The sequence below is a fragment of the Lolium rigidum genome, chromosome 3 (genome assembly GCF_022539505.1).
Source record: "Lolium rigidum isolate FL_2022 chromosome 3, APGP_CSIRO_Lrig_0.1, whole genome shotgun sequence".
NCBI lineage: Eukaryota > Viridiplantae > Streptophyta > Magnoliopsida > Poales > Poaceae > Lolium > Lolium rigidum.
In genome coordinates, this window is record NC_061510.1 from 130,872,071 (window position 1) to 130,893,102 (window position 21,032).

The 21,032-nt window shown below is 48.0% G+C and overlaps 1 protein-coding gene across 1 annotated transcript; it reads left to right on the forward strand.

Annotated features, from left to right (window-relative positions):
* Positions 1 to 4,972: 4,972 nt before the first annotated feature.
* LOC124702336 (phytochrome B) lies at positions 4,973 to 13,263 on the forward strand. The gene is made up of 4 exons (XM_047234464.1): positions 4,973 to 7,187; positions 7,519 to 8,326; positions 9,248 to 9,541; positions 12,971 to 13,263. The coding sequence occupies exons 1-4, from the start codon at positions 4,988 to 4,990 to the stop codon at positions 13,191 to 13,193; spliced, it is 3,525 nt and encodes a 1,174-aa protein (XP_047090420.1). The 5' UTR covers positions 4,973 to 4,987; the 3' UTR covers positions 13,194 to 13,263.
* The last annotated feature ends 7,769 nt before the right edge of the window (positions 13,264 to 21,032 follow it).

The following is a 21,032-nucleotide window of genomic DNA, read 5'->3' on the forward strand; positions in this document are numbered from 1 at the left end:
GGCCGCCACACACTAGGGCCGCGCGGGCCCCTCCTGGGCCGCGCCGGCCTAGTGTGTGGGGCCCTCGGGCCCCCACCTGGCTTGCCCTTCTGGCTCAGTAAATATTCGGAAAAATAGGACCTTTCGTATAAATTCCGAGGATTTTCCTGAAAGTTGGATTTCCGCACAAAAACGAGACACCAGAGCAATTCTGCTGAAAACAGCGTTAGTCCGCGTTAGTTGCATCCAAAATACACAAATTAGAGGCAAAACAATAGCAAAAGTGTTCGGGAAAGTAGATACGTTTTGGACGTATCATTTGCAACTTAACACTGGAAGGGGTTCGGATGATAACCTGAAGGTGGACTTTTTAGGCATAGATGCATGCTGGATAGCGGTCTATGTACTTTGTCGTAATGACCTGATTAAATCTCATAGTAGTCATCGTGATATGTATGTGCATTGTTATGCCCTCTCTATATGTCAATTGCCCAACTGTAATTTGTTCACCCAACATGCTATTTATCTTATGGGAGAGACACCACTAGTGAACTGTGGACCCCGGTCCATTCTTTACATCCGAAATACAATCTACCGCAAACTACGTTCTTTACTGTTCTTCGCAAACAAACATCATCTTCCACACTATACATTTAATCCTTTGTTTACGGCAAGCCGGTGAGATTGACAACCTCACTCGTTAAGTTGGGGCAAAGTATTGTGATTGTGTTGTGCGGGTTCCACGTTGGCGCCGGAATCCACGGTGTTGCGCCGCACTACACTCCGCCACCAACAACCTTCACGTGTTCCTTGACTCCCTACTTGGTTCGATAACCTTGGTTTCTTGCGAGGGAAAACTTCGTCGCTGTACGCACCACACCTTCCTCTTGGGGTTCCCAACAGACGTGTGTCAACTACACGCCAGCAGGTGACCATATCCATTGCGCCATGGGTGTCCTTCTCCTCATTGCTTGTCGCTGGTGGCAGGCGGTGCTGCAAGGGAGGATGAGGAGCTCGTGCATCTCTCCCAATAAGATGTGCATCTAGAGTTCTTCTGCGCGGGTGGTTGTGCACGACACCATGCGGTTGTCCTCGGCCCTCTCCGCCAAGCTTCCATGGAGGAAGGCGATGGAGGAGGCTGTTGGTACGACTCCCTCAATAAGTGCGGCTATCTCCATGCTGGCAAACTCGGTGTTGAGCTGAGCTCCACCACTTGGCCATCCTTGGAGGCGAGGGAGTGGGGGAGTTGGATGTTATGTACGGCAGGCAGGCGTGGAAGATGGTGGGGAAATTGTGTGGCTACAGATGTGAGCTCTACTACGGTGATCTTTAAGGCCATCGATCTATATATGTTGAAGGATGGAATCTCTCGGCGCCGTCGATGTGGCGATTTCTTCGAAGAGTCAATAAGCGGAGGACTCATGCTGGCAATCTCTGCCTCGCATTTTGGTCGAATGTCGAGCAATCTTCGATCTCGGGATGCCATGGAGGCGTCTGTTCAACCTCCGACTGAGGAGGCCCTTCCTCGACAACGCCCATCCTCTTCCTCTCCCCAAGTGGCATGATCCCCGGTGACGTGGAAGACGACCTTCGTGGATTCTGACCTGAGGCGACGACCAGGGACTGGATTGCTTTTTTCTCAAGCTTTCTTAGGGTCTGTTGTGCTCATAGCTAGGACTGTATTGCAATTTTGTTATCTTTGAGTGTCCTGTGTGTAACTGGGTCCTATGATTAATGCAGCTTTCGGGGACCTTCTGGTCCCTTCCCTTGTTCCAAAGAAAAAAAAACCCTGGTGCCACTGACCCAAAATTATTGGGAACGTAACGATCTAACCGTGTGGTCTGTTTCTGGTAGGGTCAGCAGTGGTGGCAACTGGCAAGCAAAGCAAAGCAAAGCACGGCTGGGCCCTGGGTGGTGTACGTACGACAAGCTCCGTACGCGACGCGCGCAGGGGCGTCCCCGTCCCCGTCCCCGATTGGCGGGGAGGAATCTCGCGACGGGGAGAGCCGGCCGGAGGGGACCAGGCGGCGGTGGCGGTTCGGGCGAGTGGAGTGGGACGGGAAAGGGAAAGGGAAAGGGAAGAAAGGGGTCGGCCTCGTCGGGGTCGCAGAGCATGCAGCGCACTATATTCTCGTACGCCACCGGCCGGCCGGTGCCGACCAGACGGTACGCGCGGCCACATGGGCCGCGCCGCGGCGATTGGCTCCGTAGGTGCGCCCGCACGTGGGCGAGCGGCCGGACGGATGCGGTGACTGGTGGTTGCCGCTGCTACATAGCTTCGCCAATCGCCCGAGCGTCGCCGTCGCCGCGGGCAGCTTTCCCGCCCGGTCTACCTTTCCTCCCAACATCGCCAGGCCAGGGAGACGGCCCGGAATTGACCAGCGCGCGAGGTAGGTTCTGCATTAACGCTGCCGCCGTGTATCCCTCGCTCTGTCCCAGGTGAAGCTCTCGACACTTGGCTAGTTTCTCCACCGTTAAAAAGGGGCAACTTCAATGCATCAAGCTAATACTGTAACTAACCAGACTAGTCTATGTGGCAACACAAGTTACAAGGAGGAGAAACTAGTTAACAACATGGTGTACAAGTTACAAGGAGGACCATCGGAAAATATAGAATGCCAACATGGTCCTAAGAATATGCAAACAAGACCTCATAACACATAAAGTGAAAACACGACTAGATCCTCCGTCTTCAAACGATACCTCCAGACGCAGGAACCGGCAACGCCACCGGGACGAAACCACTTTGGGCTTATATATACATCAAGCACCCCTGCATTGACGCAACTTCACGCGAACAACCTGACCAAGCCGAAAGAAGAGGAACCGTCGTCCACCTCTCCCCCCCTTCACCATTAGGGCCAGAGAAGAGAGATAGAGCACTAGATCCCATCACCGTAGATCCAAAAAAACATCCAGAATTGGAGGCAACAACACATGCTTATTGATAGATGCGTCTATACCGTGTTTTGCAAAAAAAAAAGGTTTAGAGTCGAGCTAGAGCTAACTTAATTATTGGTGGACCTAGCAAAAAGTATTTCTAAATACAAAAAAGGAGTGGGAAGATATATAGCTAAGCTTGACACCAGTTGTCGTCATCTTCATGCCGTTGGATGGAGAGTGGTGGGTGGATGGGAGGTCCTGTTACGGCGTGACTGTAGGCCAGTCACTGAATCCCAGTCCCTCTGTGGCAACACAGCCATGAACCAATTTTTTCGATGTCTGCAATGAACGTTGAGAATGCACACACCTAATACACACTCACACAAAGGCTAAAAATATATAGCTGGAATGGTTAGGGAAGTATTTTTTTTTGAGATTTCTTGTTTCTGTATCCATTAAAATATGAAAACAAATGTGGCAGCACGCCGTCACTTCTCACCCCTTATGTTTGAGTTAGTTATTGTTTCTAAGAACGTGGCTAGTCCTTGGTTGTTAAACTTACTTCTCGGTCAAGCTTTTTTTAACGGGTATGGTCCCGAAGGGCCTGAAAATATAGAATGACAACACGCTCCTTAGAATATGCAAACAAGACCTCAGAACACATAAAGTGAAAACACGACTAGATCCTCCGTCTTCCAACGAGCAGACGCAGACACCGTCAACGCCACCGGGGATGGAACCAATTTGGGCGTATCCAACAAGCATCCTTGCATCGACGTAGCTTCACACAGACAACCCGACCGAGCCGAGTGAAGAGGAATCGCCGTCGACCTCTCCCCTCCTCCTTCACCATTAGGGCAAGAGAAGATGGACATAGTGCTAGAGCCCATAACCCTGGACCTGGAGACAACCTCCAGAATTGGAGGCAGCAACACATGCTTATTGACGGATATCTGGTTGGTATACAACCCCGCCACCACCCCCCATGGATGTTGGAAGAAGGAGAAAGCCATCCATTTTCGAGCGGCACACGACCACACACTAGAAGCACTCCACACCAGCAGCGGCGCGCAGGTATGGCCCACCCTTATCTCTAGTAATCCCTTAGTATTTGGCTCACCGAGTATACATGTATGTTTTTTTTGCTTACTTATGGCCCACTCTATGTTGTACTGTAATCAATTGGCATCGTCTTATCTCCAGCCCATGTTGCGCCACTGCACACCGGCGTGATGTCAAACACTGCAGAAACCCTACACCTAGACTCGACCTAAACCTATTATCTATGCTACAACCAAAGCCTCCTATCCCATTCTCACCCCGAGCGACAGAGCCGCCAACCACTGGCGGAGCTATGTGCAAGTCAGAGGGGGCCATCGCCCCCCCCCTAGGCTTTGCATTTTTTTGAAGAAATTTTTTAGGGACCTAGATGAGAAAAAATAGTCATTTGCTCCAAACTTTACACACTCTCTCTTTTGTCCCCCACCCCCAAATTCTGGGCTAGCTCCGCCACTGCCGCCGACAGTGAAGGGAGGCACGCCAGGAGAGCACATATAGAGAGAGAAAATTAATATTATTCACATATGCACAAACAAAAATGCAATTATAACAGTTTTAGAGTCACCACGGGCTCCCCGCTGTCTACCCGCCGGATTAGTTACTTAAACTCAGTCTTTCGGAGATGCTCATAGGGGTAGGGTGTGCGCGTTCATATAGGTGAGTGCGGCGTCTGTATTGTGTTTCGCGAAAAAAAAACAGTTTTAGAGTCGAGCTAGAGCTAACTTAATTATTGGTGGACCTAGCAAAAAGTATTTCTAAATACAAATAAAAAGGAGTGGGAAGATATCTAGCTAAGCTTCACAGCAGTTGTCGTCATCTTGAGCTCGAGAGTCGAGAGCGCAGCACACTCTTTTCTATCCTCCGAGACCCTTCCCTTTCGAGCCAGCCATCGCATCGTCATCGACTCAGCTCGCTCCCTCAAGTATCCTCTGTAAATCGCTCCCATCTTTTTATCCTCCCACTCCCAAGCTCCCAAACAATGTCTCCAGTAACCGCACTGCCGTGAGGACGGACGCGGCCGCCTAATCCAGTCCTGTCTCCCCCACCCCCACCCCGCGCCGTCGCCATGGCCTCGGGCAGCCGCGCCACGCCCACGCCCACGCGCTCCCCGTCCTCCGCCCGTCCCGCTCCGCCGCACCAACACCACACGCAGTCCTCGGGCGGGAGCACCTCCCGCGCCGGAGGGGGAGGCGGCGGAGGAGGAGGAGGGGGAGGCGCGGCCGGGAGCGCTGCCGCCACGGAGTCCGTCTCCAAGGCCGTGGCGCAGTACACCCTCGACGCCGGCCTCCACGCGGTGTTCGAGCAGTCGGGCGCGTCGGGGCGCAGCTTCGACTACTCCCAGTCGCTGCTCGCGCCGCCCACTCCCTCCTCCGAGCAGCAGATCGCCGCCTACCTCTCCCGCATCCAGCGCGGCGGCCACATCCAGCCCTTCGGCTGCACGCTCGCCGTCGCCGACGACTCCTCCTTCCGCCTCCTCGCCTACTCCGAGAACGCCGCCGACCTGCTCGACCTGTCGCCCCACCACTCCGTCCCGTCGCTCGACTCCTCCGCCGCGCCCTCCCCCGTCTCCCTCGGCTCCGACGCGCGCCTCCTCTTCATCCCCTCCTCCGGCGTCCTCCTCGAGCGCGCCTTCGCGGCCCGCGAGATCTCGCTGCTCAACCCGCTCTGGATCCACGCCAGGGTCACCAACAGGCCCTTCTACGCCATCCTCCACCGCATCGACGTCGGCGTCGTCATCGACCTCGAGCCCGCCCGCACCGAGGACCCCGCCGTCTCCATAGCTGGCGCCGTCCAGTCCCAGAAGCTCGCCGTCCGCGCCATCTCCCGCCTCCAGGCGCTCCCTGGCGGGGACGTCAGGCTCCTCTGCGACACCGTCGTCGAGCACGTCCGCGAGCTCACGGGCTATGACCGCGTCATGGTCTACAAATTCCACGACGACGAGCACGGGGAAGTCCTCGCCGAGAGCCGCCGGGCTGACCTCGAGCCGTACCTCGGTTTGCATTACCCTGCCACTGACATCCCGCAGGCATCGCGCTTTCTCTTCAGGCAAAACCGCGTAAGGATGATTGCTGATTGCCACGCTGCTCCGGTGAGGGTCATCCAGGACCCTGCAATGCCGCAGCCATTGTGCTTGGTTGGCTCCACTCTGCGCTCCCCGCACGGGTGCCACGCGCAGTACATGGCAAACATGGGGTCCATTGCATCCCTCGTCATGGCAGTCATCATCAGTAGTGGCGGGGAGGATGAGCACAACATGGGGCGGGGCGCTGTGCCGTCGGCGATGAAGCTGTGGGGGTTGGTCGTGTGCCACCACACATCTCCGCGCTGCATCCCTTTCCCGCTGCGGTATGCGTGCGAGTTCCTCATGCAGGCCTTTGGCCTGCAGCTCAACATGGAGCTGCAGCTTGCACATCAAATGTCAGAGAAACACATTCTTAGAACACAGACGCTGCTGTGTGACATGCTACTCAGGGATTCACCAACTGGCATTGTCACGCAGAGCCCAAGCATAATGGACCTTGTCAAGTGTGATGGTGCTGCACTGTACTACCACGGGAAGTACTACCCACTTGGTATCACTCCCACGGAAGCTCAGATTAAGGACATCATCAAGTGGTTGACGGTTTGCCATGGAGACTCGACAGGGCTCAGCACAGATAGCCTGGCTGATGCAGGCTACCCTGGTGCTACTGAATTAGGGGATGCAGTGTGCGGAATGGCAGTAGCTTATATCACGCCGAGCGATTATTTGTTTTGGTTCCGGTCACACACGGCCAAGGAGATAAAATGGGGTGGTGCAAAGCATCATCCCGAGGATAAGGATGATGGTCAGCGAATGCACCCACGGTCATCATTCAAGGCATTCCTTGAAGTGGTGAAAAGTAGGAGTTTACCTTGGGAGAATGCTGAGATGGACGCAATACATTCGCTGCAGCTCATATTGCGGGACTCCTTCAGAGATGCAGGAGAGGGCACTAGTAACTCAAAAGCCATCGTCAATGGTCACGTTCAGCTTGGGGAACTAGAGTTGCGAGGAATAGATGAGCTGAGCTCGGTAGCAAGGGAGATGGTTCGGTTGATCGAGACAGCCACAGTGCCCATCTTTGCAGTTGATACTGATGGATGTATAAATGGATGGAATGCAAAAGTTGCTGAGCTGACTGGCCTCACAGTTGAGGAAGCGATGGGAAAATCATTAGTAAAAGATCTTATCTTTAGTGAATCTGAGGAAATAGTTGAGAAGCTACTCTCACAAGCTTTAAGAGGTACAAGTCTTGCTAATTTGGTTGCCCGTGACTTGATTTATTTCCAGCATGAATAATTTGCAAATATTTACTTGCCAGACAATTTTTATGCATTGACATGCAAGTATCTTGTAACTACAGTAGTATTTAAATATATTCAAAATGAAAGTACGTAAAATTCATTTAGTAGGTACATCAAAGGTGGGAGTAGTTGCCCCAAAGTAAATGCTATTTTCTATACTGTTTATTGCATTGTAAGTTACCTGGTCTATACACACAGTCAACTTACCTTATCTTTAAGGGGAAATGGTGGACTGGATAATGATTATTTGTGATCTTGTTTCTTGTGCAGGCGAGGAAGAAAAAAATGTGGAGATAAAGTTAAAGACATTTGGGCCGGAGCAATCTAAAGGACCGATTTTTGTTATTGTTAACGCCTGCTCTAGTAGGGATTACACTAAAAATATTGTTGGGGTTTGTTTCGTTGGCCAAGATATCACAGGGCAAAAGGTGGTCATGGATAAATTTGTCAACATACAAGGGGATTACAAGGCTATTGTACACAACCCCAATCCTTTAATACCCCCGATATTTGCTTCAGATGAGAATATTTGTTGCTCTGAATGGAACACGGCAATGGAAAAACTCACGGGTTGGTCAAAAGGAGAAGTTGTTGGTAAGCTTCTGGTCGGGGAGGTATTTGGAAATTGTTGCCGACTCAAGGGCCCAGATGCATTGACAAAGTTCATGATTGTCCTTCACAATGCGATAGGAGGGCAGGATTCTGAGAAGCTCCCCTTTTCATTTTTCGACAAGAATGGCAAATATGTACAGGCCTTATTGACTGCAAACACAAGGAACAAAATGGATGGTGAGACCATAGGCGCCTTTTGCTTCTTGCAGATTGCAAGCCCCGAGTTACAGCAAGCCTTTGAGATTCAGAGACAACAAGAAAAGAAGTGCTATGCCAGGATGAAGGAGTTGGCTTACATTTGCCAGGAGATAAAAAACCCTCTCAGCGGTATCCGGTTTACAAACTCCCTTTTAGAGATGACTGATTTAAAGGATGACCAGAGGCAGTTTCTTGAAACTAGCACTGCTTGTGAAAAGCAGATGTCCAAGATTGTAAAGGATGCCAGCCTCCAAAGTATTGAGGACGGGTCAGTATTCTGTTATTATCCATTTTAACTTAATGTGTGCATCATAATATATGTGAGTGTGTCCCTTACGTAACATGTGCCTGGATTAGTAATAATTTGAACATCAACTCGCATTAATTTTATTTGTTTAGGCATTTAACGAAGATAAAGGAATTAGAGAATTACATCATACAGTGACAAATCCGGTCCAATGTCTTTGCACTTCTCTGATGTGTAATTCTTTCTGTGCACACGAACCCTTAATGACAGTTAACTATTACCATCCTTGCCTCCGTGGCATCTATCTCACTGTACTTACTTTACCTCGGCAACGTTTCAAAATACTTTGGTGGTAATACGTGGATTCTTAGTATTGCTACTTCAAATAGCATACTAGGAATCTAGGATCATGTCCAAACTAAATGAATATCCTTATGCCTTAATCACATCCTACAAAACCTAACTCCGCAGCTCACATAATTCCAACAGTACAAGTTGTTGCCAAGCATTCTTTTCATGGTAGTATCCTAGTATAAACTTAGTAACCATGTTTGCAGATGCTGCACTTCATTGTATGAAACTTCAGATATACTTTTCGTTGCCTTTCGTAGTTGGTCAATCATCTCAGCTTTTATTAATGGACAATGGATGTGCACCATTTTTACCCCAAGGACGTCTCCTGACTTGTGGCATGCAAAATCATCCACATCAGTTTTTGAAGTTCAAACACAAACTAATATGAATATCATTCTGAATATGAACTCACAACTCTGTGTACCTTATTTTTTCATTTGTTAATTACTTGGTGCAATTAGATTCACTGGCGTGTAGCTAGAAGCACTATCTCACCTTTCTTTTTACCCCTCTTTTGTTACGTTTGACCTACATCTTAGCAGTTGGTTAACGAATAATTGATTAGTTCTGTTTTTGCTTGTTTCACAGCTCTTTAGTGCTGGACAAAGGTGAATTTTCACTTGGAAATGTTATGAATGCTGTTGTCAGCCAAGTGATGATATTGCTGAGAGAAAGAGATTTACAACTTATTCGAGATATCCCCGATGAAATCAAAGAAGCCTCGGCATATGGTGACCAATATAGAATCCAGCAAGTTTTGTCTGACTTTTTGCTAAGCATGGTGCGGTTTGCTCCAACTGAAAACGGCTGGGTAGAGATACAAGTCAGACCAAACGTAAAACAGAATTCTGATGGAACAGAAACAATGCTCTTCCTCTTCAGGTTAGCTTCCTTCATATCTCTTTTTAACATACAAGATGATATATTACTTCTTAGCGGGATATCTTTGCTTGAATTGACTGCGAACAAGTACTATAACAATTACTCGTACTTAAAATTTTGAATTGGTCAGGTGTTTGGTATAGTTATGCCTTGCTGCATGTGGTTATTAGGACTTATTCATGATTTACATACAAGCACTAGGAAATTAGGAATACAATCTTATTCCTTACAATTTTTATTTGGGTTATGCTTTAATTATTATATAATAGTATCAGAGGCATGGATCTCAGCCCTTAGCCCATTAGATATAAAACACATGGCAGGCTACTTAGTTAGGATAGTTGGGACTTGGGATTCTATTCTTAGGCATCAAGTCAAGTCTTTCCCATAAAAAATACCATTCACCCTATATGATTATCCAATGAATGAGAATAAACTAGCGAAGATCTAATCTCCATCCCCAACCTTCTCTCCTTTTCATTTCTGTCACCATGGCCGGACAAGCATCGCTCCTTGGCGGTGTACCCCCAACATTGTCACACTTATTGATCACAATGCTTCTATTTTTCTCATGAAAATGTAAAGTAAGTGTAGGTTATTAGGGACGTAAAACATAAGAACATGATGTTGTAGGAAATATTCAGGTTTTCAGTGAGATGTATATCTGTAGCCATCGTGCATGTAAATTAACATCACCTGAAAGCCACAAAATTTCATGGGACAATGAATTCTTATTCAATCAATGAGTTATGCAACAGATAGTGAAGTGTTAGAAGAGAATTGACCCACTGCAGGATGAAATACTAGTCATGCGGTCTGGTTTGCCTAAAAACTGGATTTTAATACAGTGTGATTTAAGCATTAAGGGTTGACTTCATATTTGAGCCCTTCGGTTAGAAAGATGAGGCCCATGATCCCTTATCTGTCAAACTCATGTTCTTATGCTAGCGTACTGAAGTACTGGCGTCGATGTAGGTATACTGCAGATCTATATTTTGTTTCTTCTGTGTATTTGTTTTGGATGCAAATATGATAAAAGAGATATCGAGCTGGCATGCATAGATTTAATGCTTCGCGTACACGAAGGTATAGATTTGGAAAGTTCTTAAACGAATTAGCAGGATTCAGATTTCACTGTGTAATTCATGTATTATTTTGTTTCTAATGGGAGCGAAAGAGGTGAAGAGAAGGCAAAATGAGTTTTCATGCTGCATGACTCACATCCAGCCGCAAGTCACAAGCTGCCAAGCTACATGATATCGTTTTGGCCTCACAAATAGCATCATAGTTAGGAGCCTTAAAAAATACATCGTAGTTAGTGAGGTAGCTTCATTATATTATATTAGGAAAGATTACAAATCTATATAATATGCCACAAATAGCACCATAGTTCTGAAAGATAGCTTCATTAGATTATACTTCCTCTGTCCCAAAATAAGTGACTCGATTTTTCTAGTCACTTATTTTGGGATGGAGGGAGTATTATGAAGGTTGTGAAGCTACGTAGGAGGTCACAGATTTAGCATGGGGTCTGTGGGTCATGCAGTCTATGCTCATTGATTCCATCCATTTGCTATGGTTTGTTAATCATAACAAAGGTCTATCTCATCAATGAATGGGTGTTTGCTTGTTTCTAGGAATTTCTAGCATATTTACTTATATCTTAAGTTCTTAACGACGGTCATTGAATTTTATTACAATTCGTTATGTATCATAAAGTGGAGGACTACATATATATCTCTTAATTGTACTGGCATAGCAACCATACTAGAAGGGGAAGTCACTCGTTGTCGCGACCGCTCAATTATAACCAAGATAGAATGAAGACGTAACTGGGAGCAGAGAAATTAGAGGCATATTCATGAGCGATGCTTGTTCACATAAACCACTTTATGATACATAACGAATTGTATTGTGTTAGCTTCTGTGGCATACCGCCTCAGAGCCTGCAGCAACACAAGATATCACCAAAAAGAAAAAAAGTTTTCTGCCAGAGCACTCCAATAGACCTATTATTTCCTCTATATTCCATAATACTGTGGTATTTTTTAACGGTCTTGGTATTACTAAGCAGAGATGTCGAATTAGGAGAAAACAGAGTGAAATCCTAGAGAGAGTTGAGCATTTTATTGGCTTAATAATTTGCACCGTAAGAGTTATAAGTGACTCATATGAACTCTTTGTATGTTCTGACCAGTAGCACAGGTAAGGGAAATCAAGGCCGTAACCTGTGTTTACCGATTCTTAGTAGTAGCACAATAGTATATCTGAGTTGGCGCAGAGAAGGGGAGCTATGTCGCGGAAGCACACCTAGGGTTAGCTCGTCGGATATGAGACCGTTGGGGTGCTACAATTGCCCACCTCCGACCTTTGGCGTCCCTCTCACACACTCTTCAAGCGTCATTGAAACAAATACTCCACTTTGCTTTCTTCAGACAAACGTTTAAGATGAGCACATGAATGCAAATGAATAAACAGCACCAGTACATGCTACATTGCTACTATAACACACATAAAAGTAACACATTGACCATATAAACTCCATCTTTGCTATGTTAATTCATGGTTTGTTTAGTGCTAGATTACACATAATATGCCATGATCATCAGGCTTTTCATCACCTATGGTCGATAACAAACAACTCACATGGAATGGAAGATTTCACAACATTCATATTTGAGTGTGGCAACTGGATCAAGGGACACCTTGAATCAATTGTTATATTGACTGAAGAACTGCAACTACACAGAAAAAACATCGTTTATCTGAGTCTTGACAGAAAACTATGTTTCTCAATATATCTACACGGAAGAACGTTTGCCTTACAGTTTCCAGTCACAGTAGAGAAGTATAATAAGCTCGACCTAGTTTTAGGCTATTAGAAACCTGGTAACATGTAATAGAAGTATATAACTCCCTCCCACCCTTCAACCGAAGTCTAATATCACATTCACGGTTTTCTATCATAGCTACTAACGAGGATAACTTTTTTTTATGCCTAAGGTCTCTAGGAGTATATGCAGATTACTAATTGAATCATTATGCTGCATCTGAGCCAAGCACATACGAACCATCGCAATAATTGGATATCTAAAAAAGAACTGGTTCTCACATAGTAGCAATAAATTCAATAGGCTGCAGAGAACTATATGAAAACAATGAAGTTTTCAGAAACAGGTTGCTGCTAGTGGCTCCTGGCAGCTGCCTGCTTTTCGTCAGGCAAAGAAGAAGCAAATTATGATTCCAGTCCATAGCAAGCATATTTGTTGTACCCACTGCCACTTGCTATACTCGTCTCTTTTTATCAGCACTGCAGTTGAGCAGTAGGATAAAAGGATTATCTTCGGCAAATCTTGTTAGCACAGGATTCTACTTCTATTGCAATGTTGTACAGTAACAACTCCTGCTGACCTTGATATGTCTCTCCAGATTTGCCTGTCCTGGTGAGGGCCTCCCCCCAGACATTGTCCAAGACATGTTCAGCAAGGCCCGTTGGACAACCCAAGAAGGCATTGGGCTAAGCGTGTGCAGGAAAATCCTCAAATTGATGGGTGGCGATGTTCAGTACATCAGGGAGTCAGAGCGGAGTTTCTTCCTCATCGTGCTCGAGCTACCCCAGCCCCGCCGATCAGAAAGTAGGGATCGGAACTGATATGGCAAGCTCAAAGCTGACCTTGCCTAGCTGTTTGGTCAGCCAGTTGACCTGAGATTCCCAGATAGGAGGAGCGTGAGAAGCCTACAAAACCAAATGACTCTGGGTGAGGCACATGGAGAGAGCCACAAATGTGACTCCCGGCAACTCCTGGCTTGCCGACTGTATGCTCGGTTATTGTTCGATTAGAGTTTTACGTTGGCAAGCAATGAACACTGACGGTAACGTAGCTCGTAGTATAGGCCCATGACCACTTGTATAAGGTACATACTATGTTCTTAGCTACTATGTATATACATGAGGATATCTCTCATGTTGTGGATAAGGAGAGCTGTGCAGCTCCCATGATTGTATTCTGATAAGCATACCGTTGCCCTGACCTCTTGCCATGAACTTGTTTATATTCATTCGTGCCAGGCATATGTAACAGTCTGTATCCCATGGCTTCCTGGGTCCTGACTCTCCTGATGTGTCGAAGCATGGGCACTTCAGGCGGGGTCGGGCCAAGGGCGGTGGACGGTTTAAGGTTGTTGGAGCCTTGGAGGGAGCTAACTCATTAAATTGATGAACCGAGTGGTCACATCACATTCCTTAACAATATTCCCATACCTTCCTTTATCCAGCGCAGTGACCGTGAACTTTTACTTCGTTAGCAACCTCCAAACAGTTCGTTGCTATCTTCAAACGTTGAAGATTCAGATCACTGGCCAATACAAGTGCCTCTCGACGAGCCATTGTCGGATTTGAAATTCCTGCCACGGTCACCATAGAGCTTGTACTTGATCCACTATTTTTGCTCTCTTCTTTACTGCGCCCCATGATCCAGTATTTTCTGCACTCTTCTTATTTTCATGTACACAGTGTTATTCAAGTCTTCCTTTAGTATCTCCAATGGCTGTTATTTTTGTAGACATTTCCTTGCTATGCGATGGAGCAGGTCATTCATTAGTTGACTGGTACATAATGACCATTGATATAATGATACTCCCGATCGATACCAGTATGAGCTTGAACAGTTGAAACAGGAAGAAACTACAAAGATATATACAGCCTTGACTAGGAAGATCTTGTGGAGCGCCTAAGTTCATATTTTTATGATCAGATTGTGGTAAACTTGGGTGGTGATAGAAATTTATTTAAGGTTAGTATTTGATACAAACAGCAAAGAAAAGATTAAAACCGGGTAGTTATGAATGAAATTGCTATGTAGTGCTTGTGATTGAGCTGTGCAATATGTATTAAAGGTTACCATATCTTTCATGTGTTGTTTACATTACGAGTGAAAGATGTTGTCGAAATCATGTTTCTGCCTGCGCTATGAATATGCAATTGTACTGCAAAAGAAATATGTGGTGCTATTAAACTTTTTTTTTTTCCTTTTCAAAATGGGAGCATCGCCCCAGCCTCTGCATTCAAAAGATGCACACAACTTTTCTTTATTAAATTATTCGCGAAGCCTTACAAGGGAGATGGAGATGCAAAGATCAACTCAAAGCCACCTTTTCATCACAACTCGCTATACCTACAAGAGCGATGAAGGGGGTGACCATGAATAGAGCCATTACCCTGACAATACACCAACTCACATCATCTAAAATTGAATGCTTTCTCAAGCCGCCCATTGGCAGGTGAGAAGCACAACCAGTTAAACAGACCCTGAGCGCACGCCATTGCACACGTCATAGAAATTGCTACCTCCGGCTTCCTCACACCCATCTCCAAGAAGGATCATCGCATTGACCTTGCCAGACCTACCATCGATGCCACCATGACGCCTGACAGCACCACCATCTTGTGCATGCTCTTCATCCCGCATCCAACACCGATACTCCGCTGCGCCATGCCGCCAAGACTCACCATCGCCGACGCGGTAGATGAACACCACACCACCGCAGCCCACCACCGTCCAACAGCTGCTCCAAAAACGATGCCCCAAGAGGTAGAACGACGCATAGAGTGCTGCCATCATCCGATCCGGGAGACCCATATCTAGGGTTTCCCCCGGAGCAGCACGAGTGAGTAGACACAGACTGTGAAGGCGATGCCTTCAATAAGGTTATGACGCGTGACGTCACCATCGCACGCCACGACGAGGGTCGGAGCACGGTTTTCACCGGTAGCCGCGCATCCCCAACTCGCTGCTAGGACTAGATGTGAGATCAGGAGATCGCCACAACCAGCCCCAATCCGGCCGACCACCTCCAACGGAGAAGATGGGCACCACCGCCATGCCTAGAGCAGCTGCCCTAGGATTCCTCACGACGCAAGAGAGGCCCGATAGCGCCTCCCTGCCAACGGCGTCGCCACCTGTAGATCGGCGCCATGGCCGCCGCCTCCCCGCACCTCTGCATCAGGGAAGGCCTGGCGGATCACCGCCGCCGTTCCCGTCGATACACAGCTGAGGAGAGTCCGCCGCCGCCACACCACCAAGGCTTTGCCTGGCAGCGCCTCGGGCGGCGGCGGCGGGAGAGGAGGGCGCCGAGGGGAGACGAGGAGGAGCGCCGGGGGCTGCCATGGCGCGGCGCCGCCGCGCGGGGGCGAGAGGGTTAGGTCGGGAGGAATTTTTTTGCGGGAAGGATATGCATATGCAACGAGCGAATACCACAAGTGTTGCCGATGTGACCAGAGCATTATAGTTTCCGGTTTCCGATGTGGGTTGTGCACCACGGCGGCAATGTTGGCATGTTGCCGATGAACTATCCACGTCAGTGAGAAGACTGCAATTAACCACGCGCCCTTCTTTGTTGCCGATGATTTTAAAATGTGTTCGTAAACTTCTGTATTTACCCTACTTTAACTTGTATATGGTCCACCATTTTCTGCGCTCTACTTAATTTACCACGAAGAATCATGCTCGATCGCGTGCTAAATGTGTCCTAGCTGCATGTGCGGAGTTTAAATGCTGCCGTTTGCGTCCAAAGACAAATGGTGCACACTGTGATGCATCTTTTTCTCCGTGTGCACTGCAGCTCATGCTTGCATGCTCCCTGGCTGTTAGACGATCATGCCTTGTCGTCGTGGTCTTCTTCTTCATTGATCATTAACTGATGGCAGTGTCTGGTTCGATGTACCCCTATCAGTAGAGCTCGCCTCCGACGACCTTGCAAGGTCATCTCTATATAGAGATGGTTGATACCCATCTTGCAATTAGACTTCAATCTACAAACAGTTACATATTAGTTATCATTGATTTATTACAACTTTATACTAATTAACGGCAATTAATATGAAATGGAGGAGCAAGCTCACGGCTTAATTGTGCACGCACAAGCCGCTCGTGTTTCTTTTGATAGGACACGATTGGTAGGTCGATATCATGGAGGCGGGCACCAAAACAACACAAGTAATTGGCTCCATGTGATGGGCTAATTAAGAAGGATTTTGTATGTTTGATTTTGGCTGCGTCCTGCATAACATGTGAGGTTCAGCAGCCAGACACTGAAATCAAATCTTCCCGTTCTTTCTCCCCGAACAATCCTTGAAGGAACCGCCGATTCAGCAGTAGTAGTGAAGGCTGCCCTAAAAGCCTTTTCAACTACTTTGGGAGCATCTTCAGCCATGTCCTCCAAAAAAATTTAGAGCGCGTCGGACTATAAAAAGTTTCCAGCCACGTGCTCCAAAGCCTTTTTTTATCCGGCGCCCCAAGGGCCCGTCCCTGCTACACAGGGGATGCTCAGAGAACGTCGGACACAACGAAAAGCCAGACGAGAAGTGGCGGGACCGACGCGTCAGTGGCACATTGAAGTTTAACCTAACCGTCGCATACATCGCGACGAAAGTTATTGGCGCGCAACGACGGTGCAGTTCCCGCAGAGGCGCAACAAAGCGTCTCATCGCATCTAGCTCTGCGTGCCAGCGTTAATGAGCGCCGCCGCTCCCCCGCCTTCCTCCGGCCTATAGAAAGGGTCGCTCTCTCATCGTCCCTCACACACAAATCCTAGCGCCTCTCTCCCCAACCCTAGCCACCACCATCTCAAGAGTCGACGCCATGGCTGGTAGAGGCGGAGGCCGAGGTCGCGGCCGTGGTCGTGGTCGTGGTCATGGCCGCGGTAGAGTTGCACGCTCGCCGTCGCCTGCGGTGCCATCGTCTTCATCGTCGGACCTGCAGGAGGAGGAGTGTGAAGTGATGCTCGAGTTCGTCGTCGTCGTCAAGGGCGACCCACTCAGCATCCAGAGGCTGCCGGACAAGTTCGCCGACTTCGTCGCTGACAACGAGCCGGCCTCGCTGCATCTGTGGGAGGCTGCCTGCAACTGCTGCCAGTGGATTGTGGACGTGATCTTCGATGCGCGCGACAAGATGTACCTCCACACTGGCTGGGAGAAGTTCGCGCGCTACCACGACCTCGAAGCCGGCTGCGTGCTCACGTTCTCCTACCTTGGCGAGGGGGATATGAGCGTAAAGGTGTTCGACGAGACGCGCTGCCGCCGACACTACCACGGCGACAACGCCGAGGAGGACTTCGACTGAGTGTTGTTTCTTCGTAGCGAAAATGGCCACGAGCCAATTGAATCCAGTAGTGACGGTTTCTGTATGTCCTATTTTGGTGAGAACAACAGGGTTATCAATGTCAGCTGGATTTTTCAGTTTGGGTGATTGAGTGTGCCCCAGAGTGTTCTTTCTTGGCAACGAACATACATAACCAACACTACTGGCTTTCCTCATTTTCTAATGTCTTAATTTGTGTCAACCATGGTTCAAACTATGTATTAGTTTATGGAAACCATGTTTCAAACTATGTCTTAGTTTGTGTAAACCATGTTCCGAATTATGTAGGAGTATTAGTTTGTGGAATGTTTCTTCTCTCTATTGAAATAAAAATGCAAAAAAAAAGTATTTTAATGTTAAAAAGTTTGGGGGCGGCGTTTGGGGACGCAGCTGGGGAGCGACGTCCCCTAAACGTGGCGCGAACAAAACATGTCCTCCAAACGCTTGATCCGGCGTCGTTTAGGAACACTTTGGGAAGTGGCTGAAGATGCTCGTACTTCCACCAGATGCAGAATGAGAGAAAGCTTGCGTGCGAGCAAATGGATAAGGTGCGAAACTGTGGCTGCTAAAAGGGTCAACGGTCAACCATAGTAAATCCAGGCTACCTACCTGGCCAACTACCTCTCCACACACTCACTCTCCAACCGTAATGACACGTCTCAGGGCAGGGGCGACCCAAAACGGACGGTGACCACCCAGTCGAAAAATACGTCCGCATCTAGGTCCAATGGCTCAACGAGTAGTGATCGGGCTGTCTGGGGAGACGCAAACGCGTCCGGATGTGTACCTCAGATTCGTCTGGGCGGACGCTTTGTGGTCGTGCCGCATGACCGTTCGATGTGTCGGACCCGCATGCATGTCAACGACCTATGTCGACGTGTCTTCTCAGGCGCGCCAGTGCTGGCGACAAGACGTCACTTCGGCAGTTTGCGCCACATTAATGGCGATGCCTTGGCTGCCGAATGGCCGTCGTCCACTGATATGTTGCAAACGTATCTATAATTTTTTGATGCTTCATGCTTGTTTACACCAATTTGTATATGTTTTGCTTACACTTCGTTGCACTTTTATACATTTTCCGACACTAACCTATTGACAAGATGCCACAATGCATGCAGTTTTGTATTTCAGAAAAGCTGTACAGGAAATAATCTCGAAATTGGACGAAACAAAAGCTGAAGTCAATATTTTACCGTAACGAAGACGGAGTCCAGAGGGGGGACGAAGATGCGCCACAGGGGGGCCAGACCACCCCATGGCGCGGGCCCAGGCCTGGCTGCGCCATGGCATGGTGCGCCCCCTGGCCTCCACCGATCCCGCCCTTCCGCCTATTTATTCACGATCTCGAAAAAAACCTAAACACCTGAGCCTCCATCCACGAAAAGTTCTGTCGCGGCCGCAACCGCAGACCCTAGCTCGGAAGGGTTCTGAAGCTCTTCCCGGCACCCTGCCGGAGAGGGAGATCATCGCCGGATGCCTCCACATCGCCATGCCCGCCACCGAAGTGATGCGTGAGTAGTTCATCCCTGGACTATGGGTCCATAGCAGTAGCAAGATGGTTGTCTTCTCGAATTTATGCCTCATGTTTAGATCTTGTGAGCTACCTATCATGATCAAGATCATCTTTATGTAATGCTATGATACGTTGCAAACGTATCTATAATTTTTGATGCTTCATTTTTATTTTACACCAATTTATATAGGGATTTCTATTTTCGTGCCCCTGCTTCGTTAGTTGTACTCAGTTTTCCCCAGCTCGTTAGTTTTTTCTCAGTTTTCCCCTCCCTCTAGTTTGAAACCCCTCGTAGACGCGGGTTGCCGTCAGGTCAGAGGCCTTACCGTTACCGTGAGGTCGGTTCCTCGCTGACCGTCTCGTGTCCGACGGGTGGATCCATCTACCGCCGACGCGTGGGCCGTTTTATTTCCTGATTGTATACGCGGTGCTGCCAATGACAAATGGGGCCGCTCTATGGGGCTGCCGCAGCCAATGACCGATGGGTCGTCTATTTATTTATAAAAAATTATATATTGCCGCTCTGTGGGGCCTCCGCAGCCAATGACCGCTGTGGTCGTCTATTTTATTTAGAGAATATAATATAGAGCCGCTCTGTAGGGGCCGCCTCAGCCCATGGCAGGTGACTATTTTCGCAGCTTAATCTAAAGTGACTCTTATGCTAAACATTGTGCATCCCGACGTTGACCTAGCAGTGGCGGCGAGCATAGCCGTTCTGACCATGCCGATATCGGCATCGACATCGGCATCGTTTGGAGGATGTGGTGCTCGAATAATAGTGAAAATGCGATATTATTTTTTACATGCATAATATATAGAAAATAGCTAGATCTCTAAATCGATGCATATGAAGCTACATAATCCCCTTAATTATCTAAAGGGGATGGATGCATGGCTTCACGTCGTCGTCGCTTTCATCGTCAGTATCTTTGTCGTCTGAGTAGTAGTACCTCCTGCACATTGTTCCGTCGAACACCTTCACTGTGAGCACATCATCGCCTTCATATTTGAAGTGTACGAACCAGCCGAAATCCACACCGTGCGCGATGGCGAATTTCTCCCAGCCCTTGTCGAGGTACGTCCGGCCTTGTCCGTCAAATAGGACCTCCACGGTCCAGAGACGAGGACCGCAGTCCAGCTGCTCGCAGATACACCTTAGGCTGGCTCCTTGCCGTCAAGATAGTCCGCAAATTTTTTTGGGAGTTCTGCAAAGAGATCGAGCGCCGATCGTTTGAAATTAGGGAACCCTTGAAATTAAAGGTTTTTTAGAACATGCCCATAATTAATCACATGCATCATATATGTGGGAACGCGTACGTACCTTCTTGACCAAAGGGTCTTCATAGACGACGATGAAGAACTCCTCTATGATCAATGGCGGTGTTGACGGTGGTGGTGGCAATGATGATGATCCACTTCCCCTTCCCCTTCCCCTTCCCCTTCCCCTTCCCCTTCCGGTCCGCGTCCGAGACGTGGAAGCCATGGCAATGGATAAAGTGTATGTGAACGAAGAAGAGAGAGGCAGAACCTATTGACACAAGGGATGGCCGTGTGGGTGTTTATAAGGGAGAGATGACCGTTGTAGGGGTTTACACAATAAAATAAGGAGGAGATGACCGTTGTGGGGGTTTATACACAATAAATTAAGGAGGAGACGACCGTTGTGGGGGTATATATCTCAACAAAAAAACTAATGCGGACTATGTTGACGGAAATGGAACTTCGTGATATAGTTTATCATTTTTTGCGTGAAAAGTAATGGCTACAACAAAATCGGTGATGGTTTATTGTTTTTTGCGTGGAAAGTAATGGGTACAAGAAATGGGTGATGGTGTATCAT

Bases quoted from the DNA above. Each gene is read 5' to 3' on its own strand.
- LOC124702336 (XM_047234464.1), top strand. From the start codon at position 4,988: ATGGCCTCGGGCAGCCGCGCCACGCCCACGCCCACGCGCTCCCCGTCC. The intron at 8,327-9,247 runs GTCAGTATTCTG...CTTGTTTCACAG, and splicing joins CTCCAAAGTATTGAGGACGG to CTCTTTAGTGCTGGACAAAG. The intron at 9,542-12,970 runs GTTAGCTTCCTT...ATGTCTCTCCAG, and splicing joins ACAATGCTCTTCCTCTTCAG to ATTTGCCTGTCCTGGTGAGG.